The sequence below is a fragment of the Netta rufina genome (genome assembly GCF_964035555.1).
Source record: "Netta rufina genome assembly, chromosome: 1".
NCBI classification, from domain to species: Eukaryota; Metazoa; Chordata; class Aves; order Anseriformes; family Anatidae; genus Netta; species Netta rufina.
In genome coordinates this window covers 123,515,969-123,539,973 of record NC_140123.1, presented here as the reverse complement: position 1 = coordinate 123,539,973, position 24,005 = coordinate 123,515,969, and the positions used below count along the sequence as shown (strand labels likewise).

General features: G+C 37.4%; 1 protein-coding gene across 1 annotated transcript in view; it reads left to right on the top strand.

The window, feature by feature from the left end:
• The window catches only part of SPAG17 (sperm associated antigen 17), a gene marked incomplete at both ends in the record, with an annotated part of 105,561 nt that overhangs the window by 9,083 nt on the left and 72,473 nt on the right, over positions 1-24,005 (top strand). Inside the window, 3 exons of the mRNA XM_084283157.1 lie at positions 15,715-15,846; positions 20,549-20,750; positions 22,454-22,648. Of these exons, the coding sequence (XP_084139283.1) occupies positions 15,715-15,846; positions 20,549-20,750; positions 22,454-22,648 (529 nt within the window). The remainder of the gene's footprint in view (positions 1-15,714; positions 15,847-20,548; positions 20,751-22,453; positions 22,649-24,005) is intronic.

Below are 24,005 nucleotides of genomic sequence, written 5' to 3'. Positions count from 1 at the left end.
ACTCCTCAAAGACATTTTTTTTCCTCCTCTCCTTTAACAGAGAATATAAAATGCCTGTTCTGACCTTTTGCTTGGACTCAGTTTCCGTTCTGGCTGTAGCAAATTAAAAGATTGATCATGTTGCTACAAGCATTAAGATTCTGCCTCTCTGGGTAGAAACTTGCTCCTGAGTGTTCATTTAAAGTCCACGTGCAGTTTGTGCATTCAAAACTTTCGCTGCAGTAAGGATAAACAAGCACGAGGCTAGCACAGAACATAAAGCTGGGAAATGTTCTTCCAAGAGGAACATTTTTGTCCTTTCTGCATACAGTTCTCTGTTTTGGGACTTGACACACTGGGATTTCCACAAGCGCATATTTGTTTCTAGTGAGACAGTAAATATTAATTATAGAACCTATAATGATCTTTGAACATATGAAGTATACATGTGTATGAATTTGGGACTGATGTCATGGATAGCAATGTGGTAATTAACGGTATTAATGGTAACATTATTAACCATGCTATTGGTCTTGCATGTTGCATTTACTCAAACGTGGGGTATTTTAATAAATTTAAGTGCAGCAGTCTGCGCTGTCCGCTGTAAGTCAGGAAACATTAACAAAGTATATTGCAGGCTAGTTATGTATTATATTAAAGTAATGCCTTTTGTCTATTCTAAATTATTTTCATTCAGGGCTTTTAACGTCTTACTGTGGTCAATTTCACATCACTCTTATTGTACAAATAGAAGAGGATAATGGCAGGGTTTATGAACATGTAGTTAAAAGATTTTCATATCTGGGACAATTTGGTGTCTAACTGTTTCTCTGTCTCTTAAGTGACTTGATGAAGAGTAGGAGTCCTGATCTGTAATTTTGTGCTAATTCCAACACTTAATTAAAACATGTTAAGTTAAGTTTCTCATAAAGATGCCATGAAAATGATTTTTTTTCTTGTATTTGCAAAGGAAAATGTTAAGTTTCCTGAAAAACAGCAACAAATTTAATAGTGAATCAGGTTGATTTATCATGTACAGTTTTTCTAACAGACAAGACCTAAGGCTGCAGTATGTTTGAATAAATTATGTGTATTATATATCACAGAATCATAGAATGGCTTGGATTGGAAGGGACTTTAAAGATCACCTAGTTCCAACCCCCCTGCCACAGGCAGGGATGCCACCCACTAGACCAGGTTGCCCAAGGCCCCATCCAACCTGTCCTTGAACACCTCCGGGCATGGGGCACCCACAACTTCTCTGGGCAAAAGAGAATATATGCATATTATATTATTATATATATATATACACATATACCTTGTTTTAATATATATACATGTGTATGTATATTTATATACATATATACACATATATTCTATTGTTTATGTACCTGTTTTTTGTGTCCATTTTCTATTAGAGTTGCTCATGTTATGTGTAATTAAGGTGCTTCACTACTACTAAATATGAAACAGTTTGTCAGTTACCATAGTTTGAACTTCGAAAATTTATTCAAGCCTAAATTTTCCACACTAGTTTATTCATCAAGATGTTTTGTTTTGTTTTGTTTTTGTGAAAAATTCTGTTGAGATCAAGTTCAGGGGCTGTGTAGATGGAAAGATTTTTTTTCCTTGCAGCAGTTTCTTTTCCAGTTTTGTTGAACTCATTGATACTGGGTTAGGAAAGTTGCCTTGACGTTACTCAGGAAATTTTGAGAAGGATTCTTGTCACATACTCAGAAGGGAATAAGCTGAGCTGTGGAGCAGTATCATGGTAAGAAAAGACTGTGAAACAAGATGGAACCTCATGCTTCCCCTTCATGTGAGAAGACTGGAAGTAGATAGCCAGGTTTGCTGCAAATAAACAATCAAGTAATGGATGTGGCCATGAGGGAGAGGGGCATGGAAGGGAGAGAGACGTGGAACAATTTTGTGGTTCTCTCAGGCAAGCTGAGATGCTTGAGACAAAGGGTCATGGAAAGATGAAATAGGCACAAGGGGTAGAGACCAGAGCAGTTTTTTTTGGATGTGAATCTCAGAATGCAATCTTTAGAATGTGTGCCTGTGCTTATGAAGCCAGCAAAATCGAAGTCTTGTAACAACAGCATCCTTTTGTACACTGCTCCAACTCATCTCCAGGACAAGCCAGACTGTGAATCCTGCGTAACCAAAAAGGTTGATTGCAATTAAAAATATTAATCTTTATTACGCTACATGTGAAAAAAATAATATATTAATTCTGCTTTCTTGCAGGAGAATTTTTAGTTGTCAAACTGAGAAATACTATCAAATCAGGGGACAAACACAAATCCTGACCCATTTGTAGAATCATAGAATGGTTTGGTTTGTAAGGGACCTTAGAGATTGTCTAGTTCCAAACCCGCTGACATGGGCAGGGACACCTCCCACCAGACCAGGTTGCTCAAAGGCCCATCTAATATGGCCTTAAACAGTTCCAGGGATGGGGCATCCACAACTTCTCTGGGCAACCTGTTCCAGTGCTTCACCACCCTCATAAGAAAGAATTTCTTCCTTATATCTAATCTAAACCTACCCTCTTTTAGTTTAAAGCCATGACTCCTTGTCCCATCATTACATTCCCTGACAAAGAGTCCCTTCCCAGCTTTCCTGTAGGCCCCCTTTAGGTAGTGGAAGGCTGCTATAATGTCTCCCCAGAGCCTTCTCTTCTCCCAGCTGAACATCTCCATCTCTCTCAGCCTGTCTTCAGAAGAGAGGTGCTCCAGCCCCTTGATGATCTTTGTGGCCCTCCTCTGGACCTGTTCTAATACCTTCATGTCCTTCTTATGCTGGGGGTCCCAGAGCTGAAGGCAGTACTCCAAGTTGGGTCTCACTAGAACAGAAAGAGGGGGAGAATCACCTCCCTCAACCTGCTGGCCACACTTCTTTTGATGCAGCCCAGGATAAAGTTTGCTTTCTGGACTGCAGGTGCACATTGCTAGCTCATGTTGAGCTTCTCACCAACCTACACCCCCAGGTCCTTCTCCTCAGGGCTGCTCTCAGTTCATTCTCTGCCCAGCCTGTATTTGGGATTGGCCTGGCCCAGATGCAGGATCTTGCAATTGGGAAAGAATGTGCTTGCATTTGCATGCTAGAATTCTGTGCCACTGGAACAGATTAAATCAGCTGTAAATAAAAGTTTCTCAGCTGTTAATCACTGGGTAGACAGCAAACTCGACTGATGTCTGCTGCATTTTGGCGATGGACACAGCATGAACAGTGTTCACTGCACTCCAGAAGTCCTCGCTAGACTTGTTATTCCTTGAGGAAAGGTATAGGTGAATGCAAGACAGAAAATCTCTCAGGCATGGTAGAACTAATAAAATTTAAACAACATCAACAACAACTTAAGCCAAGAGTAACTTCATCTTCTGCTAGACTCTGTTTAGTATGCTATGGAAAAGTGGATTTTAAAAACTTTTCTGCAAGCATGTTTGAAGTAGAAAAGATGGGCAAAACCTGTGGGAAGAGTCCATTAAACAAGTGAAGTAAAGTCTGTGATAGCAACAAATCCTGTTAGTTGCAGGGGGTGGTAGGAGAAGATGGTTAAATAAGATGTTTCAATTCTTAATAACTAAGTTTAATTCTCAATAGCTACGTTCAGAAGTTAATAACTTCTTTTTCAGTAAGAAAGGCTACTGACAAGAAAAAAAAAGTCAACACTGTAGGCCAAGAGTTGGATTTCTTATTAATGCAGCTATCATCAATTTTTTTTTATGTTGTGTGAAATTAGTAAATTGATAGATATGATTGGTAGAAGAGATTATCGTGACCTGTGCCACAGGTCACAGTGGTGTTTTTTCCAAAAAATAATCAGCCTTGAAACTTCTAAAATCATGATCGGATGTTTTTTTCTAAATGATAACAAATGACTGAGAATATGTTACAGCTTGATTTCTTTACAGCAAGGACCTTTCCTGATAAGATTTACCTATAGTTTCAGTGTAAATGCATGTTTCAATATATGGCCATATTTACTAGATCAAAGAAAATGTTGCAATTAATCTTCTCAGTGTAAAAACTTTGAGATTGTGTTCAGATTGCTCCTAATTTCTTTCTCTTTCTTTAGCAATGTGTAATAGACTTCTTCATATTTTTCAATTCTGTGAGTCTTCTTTAAGAAACATTTACAATTCACTATTTAATTGTGGACACCAGAAGGAACTTAGTGGTTTTGTTGAATATGCATCAAATACAAATGTAATGTAATGCACATACTCTATTTGATGGCTCATTGTATGCAAGTCTGAAGATTGACTAAGTTACCTTGGCTAATGCCTTGCTTTGAGTGTGAATTCACTTTTGAGAGTGAATTTTCGACTGAGTTGTTCACTGTTGACCAGTAAGTCCTTCCCAAAGTTACCACTTCTCAGGTTCTCCATCCTTTAAATTTGGTCTGTTTACTTTGTTCTAAGATACATATCTTGTAATTTAACAAAATAAATCATATTGCTTTCTCACACTATGCTGACTAAGTTAGCCAAATTGCTTTGTATGAATGAGTTTTATGCTACATTCTTTATTACTGCTATGGCTATTGTGTCTTCTGGAAATGGAGTAATTGAAGATTTTGTGTCTTCTCCCAAATCACTTAGTTTTTTAATAGAGAAGTTTAAACATCTTGTATGTTTCAGACCCAATAAGAAACTCACCTGTTTGATGGTGCTTCCTTGTTTATCTCTGCATTTTTAGGTCTGTCAGTTAATGAATTTCAGTCTTTGTCACTGCTTTCTTAACTGAAGAATGCTTATTTCTAAACCAATGGTCAAATAATACAGAGGGAATTCTGTTTTTCACTATATCATTGTTAATGTTTCAACTAGAACTGCAGCCTTACCAGGGAAAGCTATTCTGTTTGTGAAAAGATCTTTTCTTCAAAAAGAACAAAATTAAATTGATAATAACCATTTTGGAAGGTGGTCCAAGTTTCATGGAACCAAAGTTGGTTGTTGTAGTGTGTGCTTTGGCAGATGTTCACTTAAGAATCCTCTGCTTTGCATCTTTCCATTTGGTACAGTGAAATACTCAAAACTTTTCTGTTACAGTATCTTTCTAATTTTTCTGAAGTTGCCTGTAATTTGTGAGGTATCTTGCAAAATATTTTAAAGTTGAAATGCACGTTCTGCATACCAACTTTATAGACCTAGAGTAGACTCTGATCTTAGAGTAATTTCTCACATTTTGAGTGTGGGAAGATTGTATAAAACTCCACTGTCTGCCTACCACTTATGAAATGTTCATTTCATTCTTTTCATTGTAAAATTCTCAACAAGATTCATCTTTGTTCAGCACTGTTCGTTTTCTTAAGACTAGGATAAGCCACAATCATATCATGCAAACCATTTTTTTTTATGAGCATGATCATTAAATTATATTCCACAGTTTTCATAAAGAAGACTTAATTATAGCTAGAAGCAGTTCAGTTATGTGGAGAGTCTCTTGGTTGTATCTTTTCTGCTATTCACAGCTAGCTCACCCTTATATCTCTATAACCATGCCCCCTTTTCATGTTCCCCATAAAGAAATTGCCCAGTTTTTTCCTCTGACTTCTTCTGTCTCTCTGTGTATCTTTCATGACTAACTCCTTTCTTCCTTAAATGTGAAATAACGAGGACTTCTAAATCAGGCTGTCCAAGATCTTGTTACCCATCTGATTACACTGAATTGTCTCTGATTCTGCAACCCAGAAATTCATTTTTCTCCATCATAATCATTAGCTCGCATGTCACATGCAGGAACTGTTAAGATTTAAATAGAAGAAAGTATAGAATGTTGACTACAGATTGTCATATTTGGCTGAACACGGAAATTATTTCATTCTCCTGTTGGCTTGCTTCTAGATATGCACAGCAATTGATTATCATTCAAAACCTCATTTCTATTCTACCTTCTTTGTTTGCAGGGAAGAAGTATCAACTCAGATACTTCAAACTTCAGGACTGGCAAAAGCAGAAAAAGTGCCAGTTTTATTGTCTGATTGAAGATCCAGAACAGCCAACCCGTACTGACAGGGATATAGAAATATCAACCTAGTTGTGCAATTTCAAAAAGCAAACCAAAGAGACAGTCCAAATTAAATCCTTCTACTGCTAAGCATAGTATGTGCACTTTGCCATCAAAACGCAGTTCAGTTGACTGTTTGCACGTAAATCTTAATTAGTTCATGTTTTGTACAGCTCATTTTTGAGGACTAAAAGGTTATGGATTAGAAACAGAATCTTGCATTGTTTTAAAATTATTTATAGGGTGTTTTTTTTTTTTTCTTCATTTACTTTTTTTTTTTTCTTCCTCAGTTTGTGCTCTCAGAGTCCTTGGGAAATTGTGTAATGTTCACAGCACTTTTTGCATTAATAATAAGCTGTAGCAGGGTCAGAAGGATCCTTGGGTTTTCTAGGTGTAAGTGAAACATATTCTTCTCCTGTCACTTCCAACACAAAATACATTACCTAAAATATTAAGACTTCATGTAGGGTAGTGAAACATAGCAATGAACAAGCTGAAGTAAACTGAATGAATTCTGGCAGAAAACAAGGAATTTAAAGCAGTCTTACTTCAAGCATTTCTGTGAATTGTTTGTTTGCTTGTTTTCTGGAATTATGTAGAATGTAGATTTGTGAAGTAAAGGTTGTTGCTGGTAAGACTATTTGAAGTGTTTTTTTGGTGGTATCACAATGTAAAGAGAAGGTCCACTTTATATTGGAACTCAGTATGTAGTTCTTGGGTATAGGTGCTATTAATGTAGTATGAAAGTTTATACATACACATACACGTGTGTTTGTGCAGGCACGTAAGTATTCAAACCTATGTTATTCTAATAAGTCCTCACCTCAATGGCATGAATTTCATTAAGGAATTCTGAATATTTTTTATGTCCTCTCTTCAGTTGGTCCTAAGTAATTCATGCCTTTCTGTTATCTTTCTGATTGTGTCCTTTTTTTTTTCTCTTTTTTTTTTTTTTTTTGGGGGGGGAGGGTGATTCTGCCATCTGTCTCTAACAGTACTTTCATAAAAAAAAAAAAAAAGAAAAAGGACAAGGGTATGCATTTATGTTGCCTTAAGGATATTACAGTAAATTTCTAGCATAGAAAAAGCAAAAGGTTTGGTTTTATTGTGTTGTTTTGTGTGTATGTTTTGTTTGGTTTGGTTTTTTTAAGTGATATAGCTAATGATACTATATCTTCAGCAAAAAAGTGATATGAATCTCTCTTACAATGCTGTCCTGAATGAAGTAGCATTAAATCTCACACGGATCTTGCTTTTGAAAGAACAGAAATGAAAATCAACATATCTGGCCCATTGGCCCCTGCTCTTATAAGAATTCTTATAATCCTCTGTAGTGATCCCTCCCATAAAAACTCTCATGTCACCCATTAGCTTCCTGTCTCTAATTGCATTCATGATTCCACATCTCCATTTTAGCTGTACAGTTTCTTCTACTCTATTACCATAAGTATTTTCACAATCTAATGACCTAGAACAACTTTGTAATGGTATATATTTCTCGTGCTTCATTCTTGCTGCATAAGATTTATATACGCAATGTTTTTCACTAGGATTTTACATGAGGTTAATAATCTGATGTAGAAACAAAATTCTTAATGCTGCAGACGTAGTGCTTGTGGCTAGGAATATTTTTACCCAAGAAGGTACAAGCTGTTATGAGTGCGTAACAGTGGCATCTGGAGGAGATCAAAGAGTGGTTAGTAGCCAGAATATGTGTCACTGAAGAAACAAGTTTCAGAAATAATGCTAGTTAAGAGTATTTTTAGGGAAGCCTTTTGATTTCTTGTGGAAACATATAATTAAATGTGAATAGTTTTTGTGGAAGCATATAGATTTTTACAAAGCACCGTCAGAATGGTCGGGATCAAGAGTAGGCTCTCTCAAAAGTAGTGATAGTCATTCTAAGATGCAGTCTTTCCAGTCGAACGATGTGTCAATAGAATTCTATTTTGTAGTAAAAGTTAGCAAAATTTTGTTTTCTTTCCACTCTAGAACAAAAATTAATTGGAAAAGTGGTTGTAAAGTGGAACAGTTCAGGGGCCAAAACTTGTCAGGTGTCATTGTTTTCTTGAGTGGGTTTGACAGTAAAAAAGAACTTTGGCAGCCTTGCTGAATGGTCAAAAGGATAGAAAGATTTCATATTTTTTCCAGTTCCAGTACAGAGCAAAACAAACACTGCAGTCTTAAATGTTGTAATAGAATGGAACCGTTCTCTAGTCAGCCTTTGTCAAGTGCAATTGTGTGGAACTCAGTTAAGAGAATTTTATTGCAGGAGCGCTTGGCCTTCACTCTCTATGGGTATGCAGATGCTCACAAAATGGCTAATGACTGTCATTAAATGAGAATGCCTTTTAGAGAGTACTGGCTCCAGGGAAGGGTAGGGAACATTTAAATCCTGCTGTGGGCACCATCTATTCCTTGCTTTTCATGTCTGTAGTACCAAACACCTACCAGGTAAATAATTGTATGGAACGTAACTTGTTTTGTAAATGAGCCTACTGCATGAAGTATATTTACCTTAGAGCTGTTTATTGTTTTGTCTTCTTAGGAGAGTTTAACTACTCTTCCTCCTGCGTCCAAGAATCTAGGTCAGTTTACTTAAAAGGAAGTTAAGGGGGAAAGAAAAACACCTGTTTTGCAAGGTTCATAAATCAGATTGGTCTCAACTTGTGAATATCAATATGAATGATTCTTATGGAAGTTGACCAATGTCTGCATATCAGCTGAGGTTAGATTTCCCTCTCTTTATCTCACAGGAGACCTGTACAAACCATTCAGTTTGCTCTGCTGACAACTGAATAGGGACAGTTTATGGCTGTGCTGAGCTATTCCAAACAGAGACTATCCTACCCCAAGACACAAATCTTTGGCATCTCCAGATGAACTTCAAATTTTGGGGTTATCCATATCCCTCCTAGATAATTTTAAAATATTCCAGGATTTTTGATACTCTACTGGCTCTGGCTGGGTTGGTAGTAACTTTCCACAGGGCAACCCATATAGTGCTTTGATCTGCACTTGTAGCTAGAACAGTATTGCTATCACACCAATGTTTTGTGTATTGCTGAGCAGTGCTGGCACTGTGTCAGGGCTGTCTCTCCAGCTCTCACCCCCTTACAGGCCAGAAGGCAGAAGAGAGAGGTGGGGAGGGGACACAGCCAGGGTAGCTGACCTAAACTAACCAAACGGATATCCCATACCATACACCGTCACACTCAGCAATAAAAACTGGGGAAGTGAAAGGAGGGGGAGGGTCTCTCATTATGAAAGCATCTGTCTTCCTGAGCAACTACTATGTGAATTTGTTGAAGCCCTGCTTCCCAAGACGAGGCTGAGCATTGCTTCCTGATGGGACGTAGATAGTAATTATTTTCTCTGTTTGCTTCTGCACAGCCTTTGCTTACTTTTTATTTTCCTTTAATTAAACTGCTGAGTTTTCCTTTCTTCACCGTATCATCTCCCCACATACTTCTGAGAAGGGAGAGTGAGAAGGCAGAAGAGTGGAACTTAGCTGCCCATCAGTTGTTAAATGACCACAGATACCTTGAAAATTTTACTAGAACTAGTGCTTTCAGCTACACAAGCTTCCTTCTACCTGTTGTGCCTACCTTAAGAGCTGGATACTTCGTAATGCCTTTCACTGGTGGACTTCTCAGAGCTCGCTACATTGCTTTGGCAGACAGTTGCCTCACTAGTGCTAATACCCAGGGGAGCAGGATGTCATTGTCAACTATTTTCTCAAGAGCTGCGTGTGTACTACATTATGTTATCAAATTACGTGCCTTCGGCTTGGGATTTGTTTGTTCCTTGAGACTGTACTGCTGTTGCTATAAACTGGTTGCTCCTAGAAATTCTCGTTGCTTATAATCAATTTCTAAAGCTTCTGTAGTTCTGCAACCCTTTCCAGGGGCCCATCTAAGGACACTATGTCACATTAGGAAGTTCCAGGATTTATAAATGCTACAACTCGGGTAAAAAATCTTGAGCTCCTGCAGAAAAAAAATCTGTGTCTTCTAATTTTGTGTTTCATAGAAACTGAGAAATCTGCCTCTATTGTTTAGATGAGACAATTGAACATATTTTATTTCCATTTCAGAATAATGACTCTTCATAATCCTAGCTCTAGTATTCTTCAGGCAACACCTTCTGCCTGTATTATTATTTTATTACTGTTAATTGTAATTATCCGGCCTGAGGCTGTTTATAAAACCCCAAATTGCTGACAATTTATGGTCTAGGAAAGAAACTTGATCCAATTTGAAATTCATCTATTTAAATCTTAGACTTTAAACTCGCTTAGAACGATGGTGACACCTTGTTTTTGCTTTCTGCATTACAAGATTTCCTGCATATGTGCAACTTGGTGTATTTTTTTTTTGTTTTCCATGCAAGTTTTGTTGCAATCTCTATGTTAAGCAAGTATGTCTGTAACAATGTCATTCTTAAACTGGTAGAGGAACCCAATGGAAAAGAAAATACTGATATCTGTTTTGTTGCCTTCAAAGTTTCAGGTGATTATAAGTGGTTAATTATGGGCTGTGGAGTGTAGGACATGTTTCTCAAGTAGAATAATTAACTACAGAATCCTTTATCACCAAAGGAAAAAAACATGCCCAAGGCCTGTCTGATGCAAACATGGGCGTAAGTGGAAAGGTCCTGCCGAGGAGCGGTGCCAAGCCCATGAGGTCATTGGGCCCTCCTGTCCCACAGGTTCTGAGGGTTCGTAACAAAATTCTGGCAATGTGTAGCTGGGCAGGTTCTGCCAGCACAAGCGTTGATGAGACAGCTTCACTTCTTAAATCTTTGTGTTCCACCTCTTACTGGTTTCTCTCTGTAGCCAGATGTAATATCAGAGAAGCATGACTTTAGCTCAGTAATGTTCATTGTGCAAATCCAATTGGCTGGGATTACTGGAAAGAATTTACTTCTCAGAAGCACAAAATATTCTGCTCCACAATGAAAAGACAAGCTGGGCACATTTATACTACTGAAATGTAAATGTTTCAAGATTTCATCATAGCAATATATCTTTTCTTCTGGGAACAGATCACAGCAGACTGGCGTATCTTCTCATTTTAAAGCTCTGGGGTCTTTAGAAGTTCTTCAGGAATCACTTGAATCACCATTTCAATTTTGTCTCCCCAGTTAGGGTGTTAAAAACGAACAGGTATCTAAAGAGCCACATGAGAGAATCTTACCTTTGCATGATATTCCTGTTTCCTGAGATAGCAACACTAATGACTGTTCGTTTGAATAACTGGACATTCGTTTCATATTTTCCCTTAAAGAAGGTGGGTTTGGTAGCAGGTCAGGAAGGCATAGGAGGTATATGCCACAGATGGTTAGAGCTGTTGTATGAGATACTTAATAAAGCCAAGGTTAAAAATCATCATAATTTATATGTAATATGTTTTCTCTTTTTTACTTAAATGAGTTATTCAACTATTTATGTTTCCCTTAAAACATTATTTGAGTACTTCTAACAGTAAGACGCATACTTTATACATAAATGTCTTAGGAAGTTCTCCTTCTGCATTGCTGAGATTAAACCATTTAAGAAGGTCCTGCAAAGAAGGACTCGGGGATACTGGTGGGTGAAAAGCTCAACAAGAGCCAGCAATGTGCACTTGCAGCCCAGGAAACCAACCATATCCTGGGCTTCATCAAAAGAAGCATGGCCAGCAGGTCGAGGGAGGTGATTCTCCCCCTCTGCTCTGCTCTTGTGAGACTCCACCTGGAGCACTGCCTTCAGCTCTGGAGTCCACAGCATAAGAAAGATATGGACACTGAGGGGAAGAAGGGAAACATCAAATCTACTTTTATAATTTTTTTAAATTTTCTGAAATACATGTTGGTATAGTCTTTATTGATTAATGAAGATGATTTTCTGCTTTGGCTTAAGTTTTGCAGTCTACCTTGTGGATACATAAGCTCTGTATGAAGCTCTTTTCAGATATGCAGTTGATTTACTGATTTAGCTCGGTTTGAATTGCGAGAGCTTAATTCAGCAGTGGAGGATGATGATTATACAAGTGATCTTTTGACATCATATTTGGGAAGAGGTTCTGAGAGGCACAAGTGAAATGAGGGGAATGGTCAGACAATACAAACTAAATTACCTTTCAACAAACTGCAGGTGTGATCTGAAAGAAGTTGTTTCAGTCCGCTCAGGGCCTTCCTGGTATTCTTTTGAAATGATATATGCTCTAGTCAATGAAATGGCATCACCAGATTCAAAAATATTTAACACTATGCATACAGAAGTCTTCTTTGGCCAAAAGTAATTTTTCAGTATGACATGCAGCTTTCATTCCATAGTCTGTCTTGAAAGCTTCTTGTGAGGGATTCACAACACTGATGGCAGATTGGTTTAAGATTTGGCTTTTATTAGCTTGCTTAACAAATTATATTTGAAAAGTAAGTATTAACTTCATTGGTAAGTAGTCCATATAACCTCTTGACTGATGGCTCTTCTGTTAATGATAGCTTACCTGTTTCAAACTGACTTGATCTATGTTAGCTATGAAGGAATATGTCTTACTAAGGAGTTCTTCTAGGAACCATTATGTATGTGCATCTTGAATTTATACAGTTTCAAGTACAGGAGGGAAGATGGAGTTTTACAAAGTTTATCATGGATACAGAATAACTAGGGCTGACCACTGTTCATAGCAAGTGATGCTAGCCACTTCCAATTAATGATAATACTGTGAAAGTTGGTAATTCAATTTATCACTTCAAATGCTTTTCTCATTATGATTTAGCAGCCACAGAATGGTTCTGTATAAAGAAAAGGAGGCATTTCAAAGAAAGATACTATGAAGAGTGGCTTTAAAGGTTTTCTAAACTTTTAAAACCTGTCTCCAATCTCAATGACGTCAGCATATGCCAGTGGTATAGTATCACCTACAAGCACTCATGCAGTTTTTGAATGGCTTGAAATACATGCCCTTTGCACCAGGCAGCTAAGGCTCTGCATGGTTCATACTGCCACCATATGAGATCAAATACTGCATCACTGCAGCCTTTCTGCACTTCACAAATGTGACCCCTGCTGTGTGAGGAATGCTAAGTTTCCTATTCCTTTAAAGGAAAAGAGGCCCTACCTAACTGAGTTTGTCTGTCCAAGTTTCCATGGTTTCTCACATAAGGAAAAGGTCATCATTGGCAGGATAAAGTATAGCCAATCTGAAATGAATCCACCTCGTAGTATCCCAAAAAATTCCTTCTGTACTCCTACCAAGTCTTTGTCTTCAGCTTTTTTTTTTTTTTTTTTTATCGAGGCTCTGTGGATTTTTAGCTGTTTATGCCAGGTGCCTGCATAATTCACAGGGCCACAAATGAAGAAAACTTGCATGAGTGTAATAAATTCTTTTATCTGCTCTGCATGAATTGATCTATGTTCTATCTTTAAACAAGCAGTGATGAGGGATTTTTTTATTATCATTATTTGCTTATGCATGGAGCAGACTTTACATTGCTGTGTGAAAAACTGTTTTCATGGTATTGCCAAATGTAGGGTGCTCATTTTATTTTTGTCTGAACTCTCTCCCCAGTATTAGAATGTATTCCTGCTACACAGGGTTTGGTTTATACTTCTCTGACACCTCACATTAAAAAAAATAAATAAAAAATAAATGTCCTTCTCCACTCACTGAGTTGTCCAGTTTACTATAGACCTGGGACAAGTCCCTTAATTTCTGTATTCTCTATCTACAAAGTAGGAATAATCACAATGCATTGCATTTAACTGGTAAAGCACTTTGAATTTCTCAGGAGGAATGGGTTGTAAGAATCTAAGCATTCCTTCCTTCTTCCATGAATAATAAATCAGCAACTGCCATCAAGCTCTGGGTTACTATATATACTTTTCAGAAACCCTTCCAGAATCTCTCCATTTCCCCTCTATTGTGCGTCAAGAAATGTGCATCTCATCTAGATTAGGCATTTGGGAAGCATCTCTTTCCATAGGCTGTTAACACCATTTCTGCAAAAAAGTGATATGAGTGTTTGTTTTTTTTTTTCTCTAAGGGAAATAACTATGATATTTCTACCAAAATCTCTTTCAGAGCTCAGATTTTCTGTAGCTAGCTCTGGGTGACTCTTCTTTGTTGGAATGGCTAGTAGATTTTAGGGTGCGTACAGTCTGTGGGATTTTTTAAGTCCGTCCTTAATGTGCCATTGATTTTCTGCCATGACTCTGAAGTTACTGGGATTCTTTCCAGAAGCCTTCTATGTTTGGCTTGTTGAGATAGTGACCAGTAGTATTACTCAGAATACAAAAGATGTAAAGGAAAACTCATCTTAATCATGATGTATTTTCTTAAGTATTGTATGTTAAGGAGATATCAGATTTATTAGTGTTGGAGGAACAGGATTGTTTGGAGATGGGGTGTTATAAATACAAATATTTTGTTTGCTTTGTCTCCCTCTTATGTGACCCAGAAAAATCTAAAATTTAACGTATTTTTTTTCCCGTGTTTTGTTCCCATGTACATGAAATACTAATTTGGCTTATAATATTCTGGATTCCATTCTGGCATTGATAATTCAGAGAAGCATGTGTAGTGGCTATATTTACTTACCCAGGTTTTACTGGATAAGTGAAAATTTCTAAGCTGGGCAAGAAACTATGAAAGCTCAAAGCTAATGGTGGTGTTTGCATTAGACAAGACACAGTTCAGTGAGATGCAGTGTGCACCTTCATTGTCTGAATGTTAGCAAGCAAAATTGACACCATATGTGCCCAACTGTAATTGCTCCAAGAAGGGAAAAGAGAAACATGTCAGAACATTTGAGTAACACCTAATTCAGCCCATGGTTATAAATAAAGCTGATGGTTGCTTAAAAACAAAAGTAGGAAAATATTATGGTTATATTATTCCTCAACAGCGCTTCCTACATAGGTGAACTTTATTACAGAGACAACACAAGTGAAAGAAACATATAACAACTTTTTATGGTATTTTTATGTTATTTTATTTTTTTCGCAGTAAATAAAGTGGTTATGAGGCTCCAAGGAAAACGGCCCAGATGTTACTGTGTTGTACGAAATTTAGTGGAAACAAGCTGTAAAAAACATAGTCATAAAACAGCCTGTCAATGCCACACATCTGGACAATGCAGCTGTATGTTCCCGCTGCTGTCATCACCCTAAGAAAACTCAATAGCCTTATTTCACCCCAATTAGGCTGCATACCAACAGAATCAGCATTACACAGGGAGGGGTGTATTTTCACCAAGACAGACCCTCTCAAATTCCCTTCAAGAAGTTTGTATCTTTCATTCAAGGCTGGTGCCTCAGACACTAGTCACTTTGTAAAGTAGTACTCCAAAGTATTCCTACCGATTTTGTACCTGCTAAATGTTTTTTTTTTTATTAGCTTATAATAAGTAGTTGCTTAATGTTGCCTGTTTAAAACCAATATATATATATAAATAAAATATATAAATATATATATGCAGTTTACAGTAAAAACTGTGCATCTGTTCACACTTGCATAGTTTTCTCTCTTCTAGTTTTATCTCATACTTACAGCATTTGGACCAAAGAATAGCAATGCATCTTACTGATTTGTTGTTTTTCAGAACATGTGGCCATTCTGAGCCACATATTGTTCAATGTGAATAACACCCCATCTTTTCTGCATGCAAACTATGTCAAATGCAGTATTAAAACCATACAAGTAATAGCTGTTTTTGTTTTCTTCTCTGCAGGTAGTAGAAGCAGCCAAAGCCATTCTTGACAGCGGAGAAGAGATTCCTGTAACACTAACTGGAAAGCTATTGAAATTTCAACTGCTTTGTCTTAAACAGAAAGACCTTCAGAGAAGGGAAGCTGAAAAGAAGGTAGTACAGTAGGCCAGAGAGGATGCTTAATTAACTTTATGAAGCCACTTCTATTCAAGAGCTATTTGCATAAATTCAGCTTTCTACTTATGCTTCATTCCCTGCATCCGTAATTGAAGATAAATGTAAATAGAAATTTATATTTTAAGTTAATTAGATTTTCGGGAAGAAGCTCCCAATTACTCAAATGCAGGTGAGACAGGGAAAAAAATAGAAAAGAAAAAGTATTGCCTGTGAACTCTTCACTTCAGTAAAAAGTAGTAATGTCTTAGCTGAAGCATAGAACCACTAGAAAATAGTGGTAGAAACTTGCTTCAGCTCAATATATCTCTGCTGAAGTTAAGGTAGGAGAAGTTATATTACTTGAGAGGTATCAGGGGTATGTGCAGAGTAGCATTGTGAAGAAATTACTATCATGAATCACTTCTCTGGAAGAAATTTGGAGAAGTTATTTGTTCCATCCTCTGGTATTAAGTCAGGATGAAATATACATAAACTATTCTTGGTAAATGTTTATTGAACCTGTTCTTGAAAACCTTGCACTGCTGTGCTTTCACCTTTCTACAGCAATCGGTATTACTGTTCAAATATCTTTGCAACATAGATATTTGTAAAAGGTTTCTAACTTCATCAACCCTATTCAAATTTAAATCCATTGATGCTTCATTTCTCACTATGTTTGGGGACAATGGCTCAAGATCCAAGTGGAGAGCAGGGATAAGAGGTGTCCTTCAGGGATCAGTATTGTTATCAGTATTATTTAATATCTTTGTTGGTGATACAGACAGTGGAATTCAGAGCACGCTCAGCAAGTTTGCGGGTAACACCAAGCTGAGTGGTGCATTCCACCAGCTGGAGGGAAGGGTTGCCATCCTGAGGGACCTTGACAGGCTTGATAGGTGGGCTCCTGCAAACCTCATGAAGTTCAACAAGGCCAACTGCAACATCCAGACCTGATGAGTGGATTGAGAGAAACCCTGCAGAGAAGGACTTGGGGGTACTGGTGGGTGAAAAGCTCAACCAGAGCCAGCAATCTGTGTTTGCAGTCCAGAACGCCAACCATATCCTGGGCTGCATCAAAAGAAGTGTAGCCAGCAGGTCGAGGTAGGTGATTCTCCCTCTCTGCTCTTGTGAGACTCCACCTGGAGTACTGTCTCCAGCTCTGGGGCCCACAGCATAAGAAGGACATGGACCTATTAGAGCAAGCCCAGAGGAGGGCCACAAGGATGATCAAAAAACCCCTCACTTCCACATATTCTCCAAAATCATTACTTCTAGCTCCCAGACTGCCTTGGTCAGATTACTTCTGTGTTCTAGGAGGAATTTCAGCAAGATTGCACAGAATCACAATCATATTTGACTTGTTAGCGTTAGGTCAGAGGTTGGACTAGGTGGTCTTGGAGGTCTCTTCCAACCTAGGCGATTCTGTGATATCAGAACCCTAATTACTTTCTAATTGCTGTAATTATAAGAAGTAAAAAAATTGTCAGTGCTACATTTCAAAAACTTACTGAACAATTATTTTTTGTTAGAGTTCTTTTCCACCAAATAATCATTAAACTGAAGACCTTTATTAACAGAAAGTCAAATACTTGCTGCAAAATGTTACTCTGTTGATCAAAAATTACAGGTATTACAAGGCATGATATAAAACCTGTAAAATGAGATGATATGGAGATCTAAGCAGTCTGTATTTGTACAAAGTTAAAGAAAAAAATGGTTTCAAGGATTATGTGTAATTGAAAAATCTGTAAATGCTTTTTTATGAACAATTATATTTGTGGGAATAAGTAGCGGAGTAAGTATAGCACACACTCAAGAACATTAAATGCTAGTTGATGATTTAGTGTACTGGTCTCATTGAAGTCAACTGCAAAACTTTTATAAATGATAATCACAAAACCACAGAATAGTTCTGTGATTTTGGAAGGGACCTCCAGAGATCATCTGGTCCAACCTCCTGGCTCAAGCAGGGTCACCTAGAGCATGTTACCAGGATCATATCCAGGCAGGTTTTGAGTATCTCCAAAGGAGACTCCACAACCTCTCTGGGCAGCCTGTTCTAGTGCTCTGTCACCAGAACCGTAAAGAAGTTCTTCCTCATATGGCAATGAAACCTCCTGTGGTTTAATTTATACCCATTACCCCTTGTCCTATCACTGGTCACCACTGAGAAGAATTTGGCACCATCCTCTTTACATTGTCCACTCAGGTATTTGTAAAGGTTGATAAGATTCTCCTCTTTTCTAGGCTAACCAGGCCCAGCTTGCTTAGTCTTTCCTCATAAAACAGATGATGTGAGCCAAAAAAATGTGTAAAGAATCTGAGAAAAACAAATAAAAAAAATCTCAACATGAAGAAGAATTCAAAGGGTAAAGCTAAAGTGCAAATTTTTCATAACATATGGAGGATAAATGACTTTTCTCTTAGATATTAATCAGTGCTGGAAAGTAAACTGTAAAACAAAAAATTGAAGTTTAAATATTAGTCCCTTGAATATTAAAATGGAGCCTTAGGCTTTGTTTTGGCAAGGTTACTCTTGTATGTATGAACTTATTTCCCTAGAGAATCTGAGGATAGTTGGATTTGAAGGTAGAAGAATCTCTGGACTTTACAGTTTCTTCTTGGTTTTAGCCAAGCAATCTGGACAGTTGTCTGCTCCACTGGATTTTATCTATCAAAGTGTGACAAACAAATATGAGAGAAGCAGCTGAAGGACAGACTTGTCAGTTTGGGAGGCCTCAGTCAGCTGGGAGGCCTCTTCACTATAAAGATACTCTGCAGTACAGAATGGGCAAAAATTGGTGTTTAAATTAGAATTTTAACTCTAAATTGCCTGCCATAAAATTTCACTCCTTTCTAACTAGTTTGTACAGTACAAGTTCCACTGATGGCTCAGGTGTTGAAACCAGGATGTCACTGGCAGATTAATTCTCAGAAAACTAACATAACTGTCCATTTTTCTTTGGAGTAAACACCAATAAATGGAATGGCAGAAGAAAAGCAGAATGTGAATATGCAGAAATAAACCATAATTCCATTATGAAATTTCTGTTTTTCAATAGGAGCAGAAGCTTGTCATTAACTGCCAAGTGTATCCATTTGAATTATTCGTATGAATTATGCGTAATTAGAAAAGCGTGTGAGGTAGTAAGATTTATGTAATTATGTAATACAAAGTTTAAAATGACAGATGGAAGACAAAACTCCACAGAAATCTGCACCTAGTAGGGAACAAGAAATGTGACATCAAAAAGGAAAGAGTCCTCAAAAGGAGAGGCTTTTAGTTCCTGAAATTCTAAGGACAAATAGTGTTCTTTCTTGGAATCTTAACAAATTCAGATACGTCTCTGCTGATTGGAGGCTTAATTACATTAAATGACTCAGGTGCAATTAACAAAACTGATTGTAAACACTGTGGCCTGATGATTGCATCATCTGTTTTGATGTGTTCATCAACTTAGAATTCAAATTGATACTATCAAAATCTTTTGCTTGAAATGTCCAAAGTTGAATAAATCTGAAACCAAATCATTAATACTGTTCAAAGTCCCCAGTACCACAGCACAAACAGTTTTAAGAATCTATTGAAGGTATTTCTAAATGGTACAGAAAGGGAATGCATGAAGAAGGGAAGGAAGGAAATGATTTTCAGCTTTGGTTTTGAATTTGAGCTAAACACAATTTCTACAGCTGGAAAGTCTGCTTTTCCAGCTGGGTGTAAGGAAAACAACTGTGTAGGTCAGATGACTCTATCTCATTTGCATGGAGAACTTTTTTATTATTATTATTTGATTATTCTTATTTATTTATTTAATAGCCTTTAAAGTGACACCTGCAGAATGCTAGCAGTAAGTTAAGATAATATCTTTTCAATGTATTTACTTTAGCTTTACAAAAAAAAAAAAAAAAAAAACACCATTCTCATGTAGTTAGTGCATAGTCATGCTGCTGGGAAAACATAAAGATTCTTTTTCTTACAGCATTTCTCTTTGCCTTAATATATTTTGAATTATTTTAATTTTAGACTTGTTGTGAGCTTCTTGGATTTATAATGTGAGGCTTTGGGACGCTATCACCATCTTTTTTCATTCTTTACTCTCAAATTACCAAGTAGAACTTAACATAGGGGGTTTGCTTGGAAATAATGAGAATGGCTGAGTAATATCCTGTGTGAAATGAGCACAAAGCTCTTGGTTGTAGTTTATAGTAGGCAGATATTTACATCAAAGACAAAATAGTGCTGGTACTGTTTTATGCCATACTCAAGAGTGTTAACAGAGATGCTGAAGACTTAACAGAAATTGAATTTTTAGTCTTATTTTCCTTCAGTCTAGGGAAGGTTTCTGGCTGATGCAAGTACTGTAGTGGTAGTTGATGAAGGTCATTGGTTCTTGTCTTTCCACCAGTATTCATTTAATCAATTCTGTAGGTATAATATATACCTTCCCCTCATAGTTCCTCTTTAATGTCAAGTCTTAACACTATGATTTAGTAAGAATATAATAAACTGAATGGTGTGCTCAAGAAGGAAAAAGCACTGTTTAAGACATCTTTAACACAACTTTATAACTCTGAGAGGGAAAAGTACTCAGAAGTATTCAAGTTATTCATTTATCCACTATAATTTTATAGCAATCTGTCCTTTGTTCTTCACAAAGGCTACAATGAAAACTTAGTTTCTTCATCTTGTCAGGCAGAAGAAGAGCTAAAAAAGGAAAAAGATGGAGGAAAAGAGAAAGGTAAACCTCCTGGCAAGAAGGAGAAACCCCCTAGTGCCAAGGCAGCTGAGAAAGAAAGGAAAGGAAGAAAGACAGACGTAGCCTCTGCAGTGCCAGCTACTGTTAAAAAGAACACCCAACTGAAGCGACGAGGAGAAGAGGAAGAGGAGTACAAATACATTGGTATGTAAAGAATGCAGATATGCTCCTGATAAACTTGCAAGAATTATCAAACCTAGCTTCACATTCAGTATGTTTTTTGTTTCATGTTGAAAGATGTATTTGGCAATATGAAAGCATTGCCACCTTGCATTTGAAGAGGGCGCTATACTTTGCTTAGAAGTAAGATATATTGTACAGTCCAAGAAATAAAATAGAGATGAGATGTGTAGCACATTAACATCAAAGATGTTTTAGCATGTGTAAGACTAAAGTGGCTAAATAAATATTACATATCCTTACACAAAAATTTCAGAATAACTAAGTGCATGTGTCAGTATCCAAAGGCATCTTTCTCCTTGTATTAATAAAGTAAAACTGAGCTGTCCACTGTTGTTTAGAGGTGAAGCCAGGTTCTGTATAAAGGGCAATATGAATTCATTTACTGTAAAAACATGTGGGTAGTGCTAAGACCTGAAGAAAGCTAGTCCAGAAGTGAGCTATACAAGGTAAGGAATAATATACTAAACAGTGTTGAGAAAATCTTTATTCTCAATATATAGCACCCGTGGTTACAAATGTCACTGGAACAAAAAAAAAAAAATGGGAGAATGTGCATACCTCTCCTCATTAGATCATAGTTATATTTAATTTGGACCACAGTGAGCTTTAACTACGTCAGAAAAAACAGGATTTCTCCAACTAGAGAAGCACTTGCTGGTCTTGAATGCGTAGCCGGTATTCCCCAGTTGAACCCCTGCAGGCATTCCTTCCAATTTCATCAGACTTTGTCCATATCTCTTTTGAGATCAATGATACTCCTCAAGCATTTAAAAAGCATTGATCTAGATGTTTAGAACAAATCTGAATCTGAAGCTGACGAAATTGCACAGGAACAGAACAGTGGCTTTCTGTGCATTAGCTCATTTTCGTGGATAAGGCATGGCAAAAATATCATTTTGATAATTTTAAGATTTTTCAGGGACTTAGAAGTGTTTGAAGAAATTTCTATGCCTGTAAGAATCAAAGCTAAAGTAATGTAGAGACCTCATTTTATCTTACTTATGTGAGTATAGAATGTACTGTACAGAATGGATTTGAGTAGCTATTAATGTGGTTCTGCTAGGCCCTATAGAAACAATTTTACCAGATCCAACGTTTTTGATTCCAATCTGAGGGGTGTCTGAGGAGTGGGCAGAAAACATCAGGTACCTGTATAAAATAAGATATTTTTTTTACCCCATATCCATACTTTGCTGCCTTGCTAGTCACAGCTAATGATAAGAAAAAGTAGGAAAAATAATAATTGCCTCCAAAAGCTAAGCACCATGAAAAGTGTCTTTGTTTAGTATGCTTAATAGTTTTATGTTACGAACTGCTAGCGCTGCCATTAAATTTTATTAACTGAGATCATCTCATTAGTCCCAAGGGTATTTACAAAACAGTGATTGCAGATTATCTCAAAGGAGAATTTGTCTAGTTACTTTGTGCTTGCAAAGATGATAGAGGAATAAAAAAACAAACACCCCAGAGACTGTAGGAATATCAGAAGCTACCTACTGGTTTCTTCTGAATGCTGCATTTTTGTTAATTGTTTGTAATAGTTTGCATCTGTGACCTTAATTTGCAGTATCACTATATATGCAAGGAAAAAAAAAAAAAAAAAAAAGAATTTTGTTTAGCTCTTGAATTCCTTACTCCAGTCTGTTTTAATGTGTTTTGAACAGATGATGAACCAGATGATGGTGCCCACTATTACTTTATTATCTTGGGTTTCCACAACCCTCAGCTACTGCCCGTGATGTCTGAGCTTGGAGTTAATGTTTCAAGTGTAATCAGGATTTCTTCTGAGAATTATGATCCATTACAGACATATTTGGAAGCAACTAAACTTCAAGAAGAATCTTTACTTTCACCTGAAGGTAATTTGGTCATAAGAACAAAATTTGTGTAGAAAGAGTACTGTTTTGTATTCAAGTAGACGGTTCCTGTTGTGCTTTTCTCCTCTGTGCCTTGTGTATTTGTATACTACCTGTGAGCAGCCTTATTTCCTGGTGCAAAAATGCTGTTGCCATTGGTTTGGTCACCAAACCAAACGGTTTGCTAAAGCAAAAGTTTGCCTTAGCTGGCCAGTGGAAAGGACTGACTAAGCAGGCAGTGTTGCAGCCACAGTTCTGTGCAGCAGCCACCAAGGAACATTTTATCAAATGCACACCCATATGTGTCATTAGCCAGGAAGGTCTCTTTCTAAGAAAATTTGTACATTTGGTAATTTCAAGAGAACTCCACAGGTCGTGACTGTGTGCCCAGCCAGAAAAGAATGTGTTACAGAATAACACCCTGCAGTCATATAGCCTGAGGACAGCTGAGTAGCACCTCTGTTGAAAAGGATGTGGGGTTCTGGTGGACAGCAAGCTAAATGTGAGTCATCAGTGATGGCTAACCATACTCAGCTGTATTAACAGAGCCAGTAGGTCAACGGAAGCAGTTGAAAAAAAAAAAAAATTTTTTTTTTTTTTTTACTGCTCAACATAGAGGAAGAACTGTCAGATGTAGTCCTGAGAAGTCTGGCAGTAGTTAATGTTTTGAGGGGCTTTTTGTACTTGGCATGGTTGTTGTGGAGGGTTAATCAGTTTTCACTACAGATACCGTTGCAGACAGGTGATGGTTACAACTAACTACAATTAATGCTGGTAACAGAAAGATTAGACTTCAGACTGCAAAAGAATAGGCAAAATAGATGAGTAGTACTGAAGTAAGATAGAGTTTTCAAATCAGCTGATTCAGCTTAACTTAAATTGCATTCAGTTTAAAGATCTGCCTGCCATTCTCATTTATACTTGAGACTCATAAAGAACAAGTGAGATAGTGGAAAAAGAGCTGAGAGGAAGAGGGAAAGGAATACAAATAGCCAGGGCACTGAAATCTGCTTAATTTCTGTTTCTGGGAAAATACTGGAACAAAGAATTTACAACTGGTTAAGAGAAATGAATATAGGAGTAACAGCTAGTATAACCCTGTACTCAGCTCCGGTAAGGCCTTACCTTGTGTACTGTGTTCAGTTTTGGGTCCCTCATTACAAGAAAGACATCAAGGCCCTGGAGCGTGTCCCAAGAAGGGCTACAAAACTGGGGAAGGGCCTGGAACACAAGTCTCATGAGGAGCAGCTGAGGGAACTGGGCTTGTTTATTCTGGAAAAGAGGAGGCTCAAGGCAGATCTTATTGTTCTCTGCAACTACATGAAAGAAAGATGTGGAGAGCTGGGGGCTGGCAAATTCT